Consider the following 13,342-nt stretch of genomic DNA (forward strand, 5'->3'; position numbering starts at 1 on the left):
CAATGTGAGGTATGGTCCTCTCTGGGCAGGGCAGCACCACAGCTCCCAGTCCAGCTGGGTGATCATAAGGGTAAACAACCATACACTTAAAACCGCTCTGTTTTTCACCTTCAGCACAGCATTCAGTAAATTGCAGGGGCAATTCAAAGCTTTATTATCACGGAGGCTCTATGTTAAATGATTTTGCCCAACTGTGGGCAAATGTAAGTGTTCTGAGAATGTTTAAGGTGGGGAGGGCTAAGCTATGGTATTTGATAGATTAGGTGTATTAAATGCATTTTTGACTTAAGATACTTTAAGTTACAATGACGTAATCCCACTGTAAGTTGAGGAAGACCTGTGCTGTGATTCTTGATCAAATATCTTTTATTTTTAAGTCGCTGGAAAAGTACATGCTACTGAGAGCCTTGGGGAATTGGCTCTCCGCTGCCACCTGGTGACAACGTACTTAAAGGGCAATGACCCGACCAGGAAGCAAAGATTTGCCCAAGTGCTAAACCTGGTCTAGTGTCAGTGATGTTGGTGACAGCCCATGTCCGTCCTTTAAGGATGTGGCCTCCTTCCTATTTTCCAGATTCTTGAGTGTCACCTTGGTCTTCCCCTCCAAGAGCCAGCGGTTCCTGCGCATTGGCCTGGCCGTGCCAATCCTGAGCACAGTGGCAGCCCTGAGGAAGATGGTTGCAGAGGAAGGCGGCGTCTCTCCAGAGGAGGTGTGATGGGGGACCTGGGCATGGGATGAGGGATGCTAACTGCACCAGCCCTCTGGGCTATTTAGGCTAATTTTTGGCTCTCAGTGACTCCAGTGTGATTCATGAGATACTGTTTGATTAATAGTCCCTGGTGTCTGTGATGACTGGGCCTAGACCGCTCCCTGCTTTTTCACAGAGTAACCTGGAAAGGGAATCACCTTTGTCTTCCAAAAAGGTGATGATGATGGCGATCATCATCCTTTCAACAATAGCTGACTCTCAGTAGTGCTGATTAAGTGCTGAGCACCACTCTGTGAACTTTATGGCTAATTTACTCCCCACCATCATCCTGTGAGGCAGGTATTACGGTTATGCTCATTGTACCAGTGAGCACTGGGCAAGTGTGACAGAAGGTCAGTGCCTGGGCCAGGATTTGAATGCAGGTAGTGATTTCAGAACCTGAGCCACTATTCTATGTTTTCACTCCTGAGCATATAAACCAGGAGACTGAAGAGGAACTTGGGATGAGTACATGAGAGAGGTGATTTGGGGACAGTGGGATGGGTGTGCTCCACTTTTTTTTTTTTTAAGTGTCTTGGTAAAGAGTTTGGATTCACTGTGACTTTGGTGGACAGACCCATAATAGGGTCCCTCATGAAAGGACAGGATAGAAGGGATGGTGGTGAAAAGCAACAAGGGAAGGGCTCAAAATGGGGTTCTAATTGTGATTCAGTTCCTTTCTAGTTTTCAGACCTTAGACTAAGTAATCAGTCCCCTATTTCTTTCTTTAGTTTTTTTAAATTTTTTATTTTTTTGCCACATTGTGCAGCGTGTGGGATCTTAGTTCCTGACCAGGGCTCATACCCACGCCTCCTGTATTGGGAGCACAGAGCCTTAACCACTGGACCTCCAGGGAAGTTCTGATCCTCTGTTTCTTTAACTGTAAAATGGAAATTTTATACTTCCTTTGGTGTAAAATTGGTGACTTGGTGACCTCATGAGATTTTTTTTTTCTAATTAAGGAATATTTTTAACCTTTTCATTACAGAAGGGAAGGGATATAAGAAAGTGTCCATCTTAAAGTTATAACTTGTTGACTTTTTACATGTACATCTGTGTAACCACCATGATAACAGAACCTTTCTATCACCCCAGTGGGCTCCTTCCTGCTTCTACCCAATCAGTTCTTCTGACTTTTCTCACTATTTTAATAAAGATCTCCATTGGAGGAAAAAATGTGTGTCTGTGTGCTCAGTTGTTGATTCTTTCCACCCTTCAGGGGACAGAGTTGGATCTGGGGGCAGCCAGGACCCTCACAGCAGTAGTCACCCATCTGCTCCACTACAAAACCAGCCTTTTCCGCTCACCTCAGTGTTCCATAAAAATATTTTCCATGTATGGTACAATGTGAGAAAAGTTGTCAATACTATTTAGAAGTTTTTTAAGTGGAGATCGGTTAGTGGGAAACACTCTCAATTTTTGTTTATCTGAAGTAGGCTTCATTTTAGGCTCATTCTGTCAGGATAGTTTAGCTGGGTATAAAACTTTAGCTTTTTAATTTCTTCTCCCCACTCTTCCTTTGGCACTTTGATATTTTGTTGTTGCAGTTGAGATCCAAGTCTGTGTTAGTCTGACTGTAGCACCTAGTGTTTTATTACTAAAAATAAGTAACCACTTGGAAGGAAAATGTAAAAGAGAAGTTTCAGGCAATTGGTTCATTTTTAGACTGCTTCTTTGTTAAGTTCCCTTTGAGAAACAAAAGGGAAAATGATCCTTTTCATTCCAGGTGATCTTGGTTGAACTGTATCCCAGTGGACTCCAGCGGTCTTTCTTTGACGAAGAGGACCTGAATACTATTGCAGAAGGAGATAATGTCTATGCCTTCCAAGCTCCCCCATCACCTGGGCAGGAGATGCTCTCAGGTACAGTAGTGTTTGCAAAATTTTATTTGCATATTATGAATTATAGGTTTGAGAGAATACCTATTGGGTGCTAAGGCATAAGACATTCAGTTTTAGTACTTGGAAATATCAGGCTTATTTTCTCTGATATTTGTTTTACAGATGATTCATTATTAAAAATCAATCAACTAATACAGGAATTCTCAAAACCTTAGTATCAGAATCATCTGGAGAGCTTGTTTAAGCAGATTTCTGAACCCTACCCACAGGGCTTTTGACTCAGAAGGCCAGGGGTGGGGCCTGAGAAATTACTTGTCTGGTAAGCTCTGGTGATAATGATCCTGGAGCCACATTTTGAGAACCACTATTCAGAATGGGACTTCCCTTGTGGCTCAGATGGTAAAGCACCTGCCTACAATGTAGGAGACCTGGGTTTGATCCATGGGTGGGGAAGATCCTCTGGAGAAGGAAATGGCACCCCACTCCAGTACTCTTGCCTGGAAAATCCCATAGGTGGAGGAGCTTGGTAGGCTACAATTCATAGGGTGGCAAGGAGTCGGACACAACTGAGCAACTCACTTTCATTCAGAATGGGTGCTGGAGTAATCTTTGTCTTCAGGAGTCTTATGGTTCAAGCTCAGTGCTTGAAGTAAAACTGTTATAGCAACCTAGATGTGCATCAACAGGTGAATGGATAAAGAAGTTGTGGTACACATACACAATGGAATATTACTCAGCCATAAAAAGGAACACATTTGAGTCAGTTCTAATGAGGTGGATGAACCTAAAACCTATTATACAGAGTGAAGTAAGTCAGAAAGAGAAAGATAAATACCATATTCTAATGCATACATACAGAATCTAGAAAAATGGTACAGAAGAATTTATTTACAGGGCAACAGTGAAGAAACAGACATAGAGAATAGACTTATGGGCATGGGGAGAGGGGAGGAGAGGGTGAGATGTATGGACAGGGTAATATGAAAACGTACATTACCATATGTAAAATGGATAGCCAACGGGAATTTGCTGTATGGCTCAGGAAGCTGAAACAGGGGCTCTGTATCAACCTAGAGGGGTGGGATAGGGAAGGAGATGGGAGGGAGTTCCAGAAGGGAGGAGATATATTTAGATATGGCTGATTCATGTTGAGCTGAGGTGTGACAGAAAATAACAAAATTCTGTAAAGCAATTATCCTTCAATAAAAATAAATTAATAAAAAAAACCCTTATAAACTGGAGTAGTAGATGGTCAAATAGGTTATTAAAAGACATTTTGTTAATAGTCTCACTTCCCTATGTTTACTTTTCCTAAACTTTGGATAGGCAAAGGTGGTCAGTTTCTGACAGCCTTTCATTGTAGGTCAGTATACATTTTGGTCCAATTAACCAGTCAAGAAGACTCATATTAGAGCACCTTGTGCCAGTCTTACCATGTACCACAGATAAATTCTCTGCCCAGGCTGTATCCTTGGCCAGCCTAGGTGGCAGACTGGCTGTGGGAACCAAGTATCTGCAGTCACTTTGAGTCACTGGAGAGACTCTGGGTGTGGAATCTGGAATAAAACATTGACAGGCCCTGATTATGTGATTACTCAGTGAAACAAGCCCTCGTTTCAAATTTAATCACAGGTCACCCGTCTGTGCCTTAAAAGTAAAATTTCAGAGCTGATTGGAAATTGAGGATGGTCCAATTCTTCTACTTTCTCAATGACAAAGATTTTTGCATTCCCTCTGTTCTTCTTATGTTGGCTTTCTAAGAGAGCAGAAACTCTACAGCTCTCTGATCAAAGCATACAAGCAACCAAAATCATTTTGGTGTATTTTTCAGATTGGCTTTGAAAAGTGTTGATTAAAATCTCTGTATTTTATTTTTTAAAATATATTTATTTATTTATTTTTTACTTTACAATATTGTATTGGTTTTGCCATACATCAACATGCATCCGCCACGGGTGTACACGTGTTTCCCATCCTGAACCTCCCTCCCACCTCCCTCCCCATACCATCCCCCTGGGTCATCCCAGTGCACCAGCCCCAAGCTTCCTGTATCCTGCATCAAACCTGGACTGGCGATTCGTTTCTTATATGATATTATACATGTTTTAATGCCATTCTCCCAAATCATCCCCCACCTCCCTCTCCCACAGAGTCCAAAAGACTGTTCTATACATCTGTGTCTCTTTTGCTGTCTCGCATACAGGGTTGTCATTACCATCGTTCTAAATTCCATATATGTGCGTTAGTATACTGTATTGGTGTTTTTCTTTCTGGCTTACTTCACTCTGTATAATAGGCTCCAGTTTCATCTATCTCATTAGAACTGAAAAATCTCTGTATTTTAAAATTGGCTGAACACAGCAGCAAGTTCACTACCGTGTAGATCCTCTTCTTGCACCAAGTGTCCAGTGGCACATGTGCCATGAACTTTAATATTGCTTTCCCTGAAGCCCTCCAGTGTCATCTATTAATCCAGTGGTTAATAGATGCTCAAAGAGAAGAGGGGCTAGAAGCCAGCGTTCTGACCCAGCACAGTAGCTCCTTTAAGAACACAAATGTAATTCTTGATCTTCAGCTCGTCCATCTGGTCTACTGGTCTCCCCGTGCTTGGCAGCCCGTGAGGGTCAGCGATTATCGCTGCCCGTCCACAACGAGACCTCGGTGCTAATCCTCTTCTGTAATCTGGTGGGCTCGGGGCAGCAGGCCAGCAGGTATGTTTAACTTTGTCTTTCTTTCACATGATTTCTGGGGTGTGTCAACATGTACTTGGAATTTGGGCTGGAATAATTCTAATTTGAAAAAGATTAAATATCCATTCTTAATGTTGATCCACAAGGAATAGGGTGTAAGGTGCTTTCTGATCAAGAGGATCAAAAGTGATAGCCCTCAGCAGATGGCTAACACCATCCGTAACAATTAAGTATCAGAGGTTTTTCTATTGGTTTTAGGAACAATGATAACTACTCTCATCTCTATTTTTTTTTTAAGTTTTGTTTTTTTTTTTTTAATTGGCTCTGGTGCATGGTATGTGGGATCCAATTGAGTGAAGCCAATGAGTAGAGTCAACACTGTTGACTCTTGGGTATTGTTGGTTTTTGTTTTGCTGAAATAACCTCATATACTTGGATTTCCAGGTTTGGGCCTCCTTTCTTGGTAAGGGAAGACAGAGCCATCTCATGGATCCAGCTCCAGCAGTGCATTCTTAGCAAAGTCCGATACCTCATGAAGAGCGAAGTCCCCATACAGGTCAGTGTGTGTGTGTGTGTGTGTGTGTGTGTGTGTGTGTTGTGTGTGTAGGGTAGGAATTTAGGGGTAGCTCAGGAGAGACAAGAATTTAGCATCAATGACAGCATTCACATTGTCATATCAAACAACTTTTTTATGCAAGAAAAATCACCATTTTATGACCTGTGCTGTTCCTCTCTTTGTCACATTACCAAAGACCTTTCATAGATGGAGCTTTCGCTTGTTAAATCTTTCGAAACACCACTGGGGCCTTCCCTGGTGATTCAGTGTCTGAGAGTCCATTCTCCCAGTGCCGGGGGCAACAGGTTCTATCCCTGGTCAGAGAACCAGATCCTACATGCCACAACTAATTGTTCCCATGCTGGAGCTGAAGATCTAGCATGCCTCAGCCAGGAGAAAAGATCCCAGAGTTGAGACCCAGTGCAGCCAAACAAATAAATATTTTTTTAAAAAACTGGAAGAAAGAGTGGAATTTACATCATTCGTTTGTGGCTTCCCATAGTTCTTCCTGGAGAGAAACTTACTGTAAAAAACTGTAATGTAGACATTTGAACCAAAAATTTCAATGGACTTGCATCCTGTTGCTCTCCACCTAAAGCTACCATAACATTGTTAATCGGCTCTACTCCAGTATAAAAAAAGAAATGAAAAAACAGTTTTAAGGGACTTGAAATATTACTCCTGTGGAAAACTAAAATTGATGTTTATGTCCAAATATGAGAATGTAGATATTCAAATAATTTTGTCCAATTTTTGAGAAACACATGAAAAACTCCAAGAAGGAACACCTTTATGCCTTGCTCGTTTATTGATTCTCAGACTGGTTCAGTTCAGTTCAGTCGCTCAGTCATGTCCGACTCTTTGCGACCCCATGGACTGCAGCACACCAGGCTTCCCTGTCCATCACCAACTCCCAGAGCTTACTCAAACTCATGTCCAAAGAATCAGTGATGCCATCCAACCATCTCATCCTCTGACATCCCCTTCTCCTCCTGCCATCAGTCTTTCTCAACATCAGGGTCTTTTCCAATGAGTCAGTTCTTCACATCAGGTGCCCAAAGTATTGGAGTTTCAGCTTCAGCAGCAGTCCTTCCAATGAATATTTAGGACTTATTTCCTTTAGGATTGACTGGTTGGATCTCCTTGCAGTCCAAGGGACTCTCAAGAGTCTTCTCCAGCACCACAGTTCAAAAACATCAATTCTTCAGCACTCAGATTTCTTTATAGTCCAACTCTCACATCCATACATGACTACTGAAAAGACCATAGCTTTGACTAGATGGACCTTTGTTGGCAAAGTAACGTCTCTGCTTTTTAATATGCTGTCTAGGTTGGTCATAGCTTTTCTTCCAAGGAGCAAACGTCTTTTAATTTCATGGCTACAGTCACCATCTGCAGTGATTTTGGAGCCCCAAAAATAAAGTCTGTTACTGTTTCCACTGTTTCCCCATCTATTTGCTATGAAGTAATCAGACCAATGGTACCCCACTCCAGTACTCTTGCCTGGAAAATCCCATGGACAGAGGAACCTGGTAGGCTGCAGACCATGGGGTCGTGAAGAGTCGGACATGACGGAACGACTTCACTTTCACTTTTCCCTTTCACGCATTGGAGAAGGAAATGGCAATCCACTCCAGTGTTCTTGCCTGGAGAATCCCAGGGACGGGGGAGCCTGGTGGGCCGCCATCTATGGGGTCGCACAGAGTCGGACACGACTGAAGCGACTTAGCAGCAGTAGCAGTGGCAGCAATCGGACCAAATGCCATGATCTTCTTTTTCTGAATGTTGAGTTTTAAGCCAACTTTTTCACTTTCCTCTCACTTTCATCAAGAAGCTCTTTAGTTCTTTGCTTTCTGCCATAAGGGTGGTGTCATCTGCATATCTGAGGTTATTGATATTTCTCCTGGCAATCTTGATTCCAGCTTGTGCTTCATCCAGCCCATCATTTTGGATGATGTACTCTGCATATAAATTAAATAAGCAGGGTGACAGTATACAGTCTTGACGTACTCCTTTTCTGATTTGGAACCAGTCTGTTTTTCCATGTCCAATTCTAACTGTTGCTTCTTGACCTGCATACAGATTTCTCATGAGGCAGGTCAGGTGGTCTGGTATTCCCATCTCTTTCAGAATTTTCCACAGTTTTTGGTGATCCACAGAGTTAAAGGCTTTGGCATAGTCTATAAAGCAGAAGTAGATGTTTTTCTGGAACTCTCTTGTTTTTCAATGATCCAACAGATGTTGGCAATTGGATCTCTGGTTCCTCTGCCTTTTCTAAACCCAGCTTGAACATCTGAAAGTTCACAGTTCATGTACTGTTGAAGCCTGGCTTAGAGAATTTGAGCATTACTTTGCTAGTGTGTGAAATGAGTACAATTATGTGGTAATTTGAATATTCTTTGGCATTGCCTTTCTTCAGGATTGGAATGAAAACTGACCTTTTCCAGTCCTGTGGCCACTGCTGAGTTTTCCAAATTTGCTGGCATATCGAGTGCAGCACTTTCACAGCATCATCTTTTAGGATTTGAAATAGCTCATCTGGAATTCCATCACCTCCACTAGCTTTGTTTGTAGTGGTGCTTCCTAAGGCCCACTTGACTTCACATTCCAGGATGTCTGGCTCTAGACGAGTGATCGTACCATCGTGGTTATCTGGATCATGAAGATCTTTTTTTTATATATAGTTCTTCTGTGTATTCTTCATACCTCTTCTTAATACTGCTTCTGTTAGGTGCATACCATTTCTGTCCTTTATTGTGCCCATCTTTGCATGAAATGTTCCCTTGGTATCTCTAATTTTCTTGAAGAGATCTCTAGTCTTTTCCATTCTATTGTTTCCCTCTGTTTCTTTGCATTGATCACTGAGGAAGGCTTTCTTATCTCTCCTTGCTATTCTTTGGAACTCTGCATTCAAATGGGTATATCTATCCTTTTCTCCTTTGCCTTTCACTTATCTTCTTTTCTCAGCTATTTGCAAGGCCTCCTCAGACAACCATTTTGCCTTTTTGTATTTCTTTTTCTTGGGGATGGTCTTGATCCCTGCCTCTTGTACAGTGTCACGAACCTCCATCCATAGTTCTTCAGGCATTCTGCCTATCAGATCTAATCTATTTGTCACTTCCACTGTATAATTGTAAGGGATTTGATTTAGGTCATACCTGAATGGTCTAGTGGTTTTCCCTACTTTCTTTGATTTAAGTCTGAATTTGGCAATAAGGAGATCATGATCTGAACCACAGTCAGCTCCAGGTCTTGTTTTTGCTGACTGTATAGAGCTTCTCCATCTTTGGCTGCAAAGAATATAATCAATCTGATTTCTGTATTGGCCATCTGGTGATGTCCATGTGTAGAGTCTGGTAGTTTCCAAATAAAAGCAACAAATTTTAAAACCATTTCTTATTTTTTGGCCATGCCATGGGGTATGTGGGATCTTCGTTCCCCAACCAGGGATAGAACTCCCACCCCTTGTATTGGAAACACGAACTCTTAACCACTGGACCATAAGGGAATTCCCTAAAACCATTCCTTTTAGCCCCGATAGCATCAGAAGTTGTTCTGATGGCTGCTTGGCACAGAAGACTTTAACATTTTTAGGGACAGGTCAGTAGCCCCCGAGTTTCATTTACCCCCAATTATTCTCTAAGTACAATCTTCCCATTTGGAGGATGTCCCAAACATTTCAAAGGGATTTCTTCATAATTATTCATAATTTATGTGCTTTCCTGCCCAGGGAAAACCATACATTTGACTCAGGATTTACCCCAAATATCATTTTGTTAATGACCTTTTCTACCTTTGTACCAAATCTTTATCTCCAAAGCATTTTTGCTCCATGAACTGCCCGGCAGATCTGCCCAAATTAGAAACTTGAATTTCTCCCTAAGTAGGTCAGAATACCTAGTAATAGCTTTGGCCTTCCCCAAACCCTGTGCTCCTTGCTGTTGAAAGTGGACAGAACCGCTTTCATGCAAACACTGAACTCAGCTGTTCTTAGTCTCCCCGTGGTCTCCCATGTACTTTTGCCTCTGCACCTCTACAGCCATTTCAGTTTTAGAACCAAGCGGTCAGTGGGGCCTGCAAAATTATGATACAGGCAACCCCTGACTTGATTTTTTTAAAACATTGTGGAAAAACGCATGTAACATTAATTTTAACCATTCACAAGTGTGCATTAATTTATTCCTCATGATGCATAGCCATCACCACTATACCCCCTAAATTTTTCCTCATACCCACAAAAACTATACCTATTAAATAACAGCTCCCTGCTCTCCCAGCACTTAGCCTGTTGGGAACCTCCATTCTACTTTCTGTCTTTAAGGATTTGACCACTCTGGGTATCTCATATAAATAGAACCATACAATATTTGCCCTTCTGCGTCTGGTTTATTTCACTAAGCAAAATGTTTTCAGGGTCCATTCATGTTGCAGCATGCATTGAATTTACTTGTTTGTTAAGGCTGAGTAATATTCCATTGTGTGTGTCTTTGAGACTCTATGGACTGTATAGTCCATGGAATTCTCCAGCCCAGAATACTGGAGTGCGTAGCCATTCCCTTCTCCAGGGGATCTTTCCAAGGCAGGGATCAAACCCAGGTCTCCCGCATTGCAGGCAGACTCTTTACCAGCTGAGCCACTAGGGAAGCCCAAGAATACTAGAGTAGGTAGCCTATCCCTTCTCCAGGCGATCTTTCCAACCCAGGAATCAAACTGAAATCTCCTGCATTGCAGGTGGATTCTTTACCAGCTAAGCTGTCAGGGAATCCCTTGTGTGTGTATAATACCGCATTTGGTTTATCCATTCATACGTTGATGGATTCTTGGGTTACTTCTACCAGTTGACTATTGCAAATAACGCTGTTTAAGGTTCACTTGGCTTCCCTGGTGGCTCAGACAGTAAAGAATCTGCCTGCATTGTGGGAGACCTGGGTTCGATCCCTGGGTTGGGAAGATCCCCTGGAGAAGGGAAAGGCTACATACTCCAGTATTCTGGCCTGGAGAATTCCATGGGGTTCAATGGAGAATTCCATGGGGTTGCAAAGAATCAGGTACGACTGAGCGACTTTCACTTTCAAGGTTCACTTCAGTTCAGAAAAGTTAGAATATGAAAAATATATATATCTTAGAATAAAAACATATGTGACATTTCTTTTATGTGGCTTATTTCGATGTGTACAAATACTTAGCATTTGATAAGTAAAATGTACACTAGCTTGCTTTGAGATAATTGCCTCACTTTGGTAATCTGGTGACGATTATAATCATCTTGATAATCTATTAACTTTGTGACCCCCTGGGCAGTAGCCTGCACCAGGCTCCTCCGTCCATGGGATTTTCTAGGCAAGAGTACTGGAGTGGGTTGCCATTTCCTTCTCCATTAATAATTGATGAACAGAATTGGTTTAATTTCCCATTTATTGTGCCAACATTTGCTTTAATTAACCATGTGTTATTTTTTTTTTTTAATGTTATTTTAAATCACTGTGTTCGCTGTTTCAGAAAATTTAATGTTACATGGTATTAGATTACTATGTTAAAAGGTATAGGGTGTATCTTCTAAAAAAATCTAAAGCCTTTATATCTCCAGGTTTAGAAAAAAATTATTAAAGACATATTCAAAAAATCCCTATAATCAGAAAGTTGCATTTTTTGAGTAACTTCTTTGCACATAACCATCTGATTCACACCAACATGCACATTGACCTGCTTCCTGTTCTTGGCTTGGCAGAACCTGGGGTCACTGTTCTCCATCCGGGTCGTGGGACTCTCCCTGGCCTGTAGCTACTTGTCCCCACAGGACAGTCGGCCCCTCTGTCACTGGGCAGTTGACAGGTAAGGGGATGTTCCAGACATGGTAAGAGAATGAATACATTCTTGTCTGACTAGACTCCTTCAAGGCTGTGTATCAGTAAAACTGATGACAATCTTAGTTGCCCTTGGTCTTCAGCACTAGCAACTGGGTTAGGTCCTTGTATACATTCTGTGCTTCCAGTCCTTATGTCTAAGCAGGACTGATGGCCACTTCAGAGATGGAGGGGACCCTGGGGTTCCCAAAGATGAGGACTTATTCACACTCACATGGCTAGTTAAGGATTGTATACCTTCCATGAACTCAAACACTGGGTTTTTGTTTTGTTTTGTTTTTGATAGTTTCAATTTGGTTTTATTTGTTATTTTTATTTTTTGGCCATGCTATATAGCATGCAGGATCTTAGTTCCCTGACTAGGGATGTAACCCCATGCCCTCTGCATTGGAAGCTCAGAGTCTTAACCATGGACCCCCAGGGATGTCCCTCAAAACCTGTTTTTGAATCATCTTGGTGACAGCTGGAGGCTTATGTGACATCTCCACTTTTTTCTTTTAAGGGGCATTCAAAACTTTCTTTTAAGGGGCAGACCCTCCCATCGCTTGTCTATATGTGTCTTGATTTCACGTCTTCTACTTTCTTCTGCATTAAGGCCAGCCAGTCTCTTCTGAAATGGGCTGAGTGCAAGCAGCTGGAAAGACCGATGGGCCAATGAGATTTTCTGGGTCTGGGGGGCTCTGGAAGGGGAAGACCTTTTAGGTCGTGGAGGTGGGCTCAAAGGTGCTCCTTTCACTTCACAGTGGAGGGAAACCCGGCAGCTCATTTTGGGCATCATCAGAATTGGGTGTGTGTATAGGATGTTCAAACAGAACAGACCTATTGTCACTGAGCAGGTGGCTGGGGCTGCAGTGGGAGCGCTGAGCCACCAGACCCTCAGAGCTCACAGCTCCCAGGACAGGGAGGACAGAGGCTTCAGGGTAGATGAAGGACCAAGCCTTCCGCAGACAGTGCCTCCTCAGGCCCCCGACCTTGGTTTCCATGCAGCTCTGGACGTTTCTGTTGGGAACATTGGTCCTGGGGGTGGGGAGGGTGGGGAGAGTGGGAAGCCCATCTCCATGTCTTGGATGGGCCCCTATTCTCTCATCAGGGCTCTGCATCTCAGGAGGCCAGGAGGCCCTCCGCACATCAAACTGGCCGTGGAGTGGGACGTTGACACCAAGGAGCGGTGAGTCCAGCAGAGCCCAGCTCCAGCAGAGGAGACAAAGCCTGTTTGTGCATAAAGGACCTTCCTATGCCAGCTCCCCTGATGCCACTGTGGGGTGTATGAAGCTTCCCGGATGCCCTGTGACCTATTCCTCCAAGAAGCCCCACTGGCAATTGTCTGTCTATAAACAACAGCAGTAGGAATAGTATAATGATGTCAGTGGGTGATGGCCGTGGTGGTCACAGTCACAGTTGTAAATGGTGAGGTGACACTTATTCACTTCCCCTGGCCAGGCCCTGCCCTGAGCACTTTCCATCCGTGCAGGATATTTCATATATCCCATTCTGTAAGGTAGGGCCAACTTGAATCCACCTTGTCAGATGAGGAAACCAAGGCACAGAGAGGCTAAACGGTCGCTCAGTGTCACACAGCCCGTCGCTCAGTGTCACACAGCCCGTGCCTAGCAGAGGTGGACTTTGAACTCAGGCCGTCAGG

At 42.9% G+C, this 13,342-nt stretch overlaps 1 protein-coding gene across 4 annotated transcripts in view; it reads left to right on the forward strand.

The window, feature by feature from the left end:
• Positions 1-13,342, forward strand: part of USP43 (ubiquitin specific peptidase 43) — a 51,486-nt gene that overhangs the window by 24,300 nt on the left and 13,844 nt on the right. For all 4 annotated transcript variants that reach the window (XM_070389490.1, XM_070389489.1, XM_070389491.1 and 1 more), the window contains 6 exons: positions 575-710; positions 2,476-2,611; positions 5,166-5,301; positions 5,725-5,836; positions 11,565-11,668; positions 12,791-12,868. In XM_070389490.1, the coding sequence (XP_070245591.1) occupies positions 575-710; positions 2,476-2,611; positions 5,166-5,301; positions 5,725-5,836; positions 11,565-11,668; positions 12,791-12,868 (702 nt within the window). The remainder of the gene's footprint in view (positions 1-574; positions 711-2,475; positions 2,612-5,165; positions 5,302-5,724; positions 5,837-11,564; positions 11,669-12,790; positions 12,869-13,342) is intronic.

Source organism: Bos mutus, chromosome 19, assembly GCF_027580195.1.
Source record: "Bos mutus isolate GX-2022 chromosome 19, NWIPB_WYAK_1.1, whole genome shotgun sequence".
Classification (NCBI taxonomy): Eukaryota; Metazoa; Chordata; class Mammalia; order Artiodactyla; family Bovidae; genus Bos; species Bos mutus.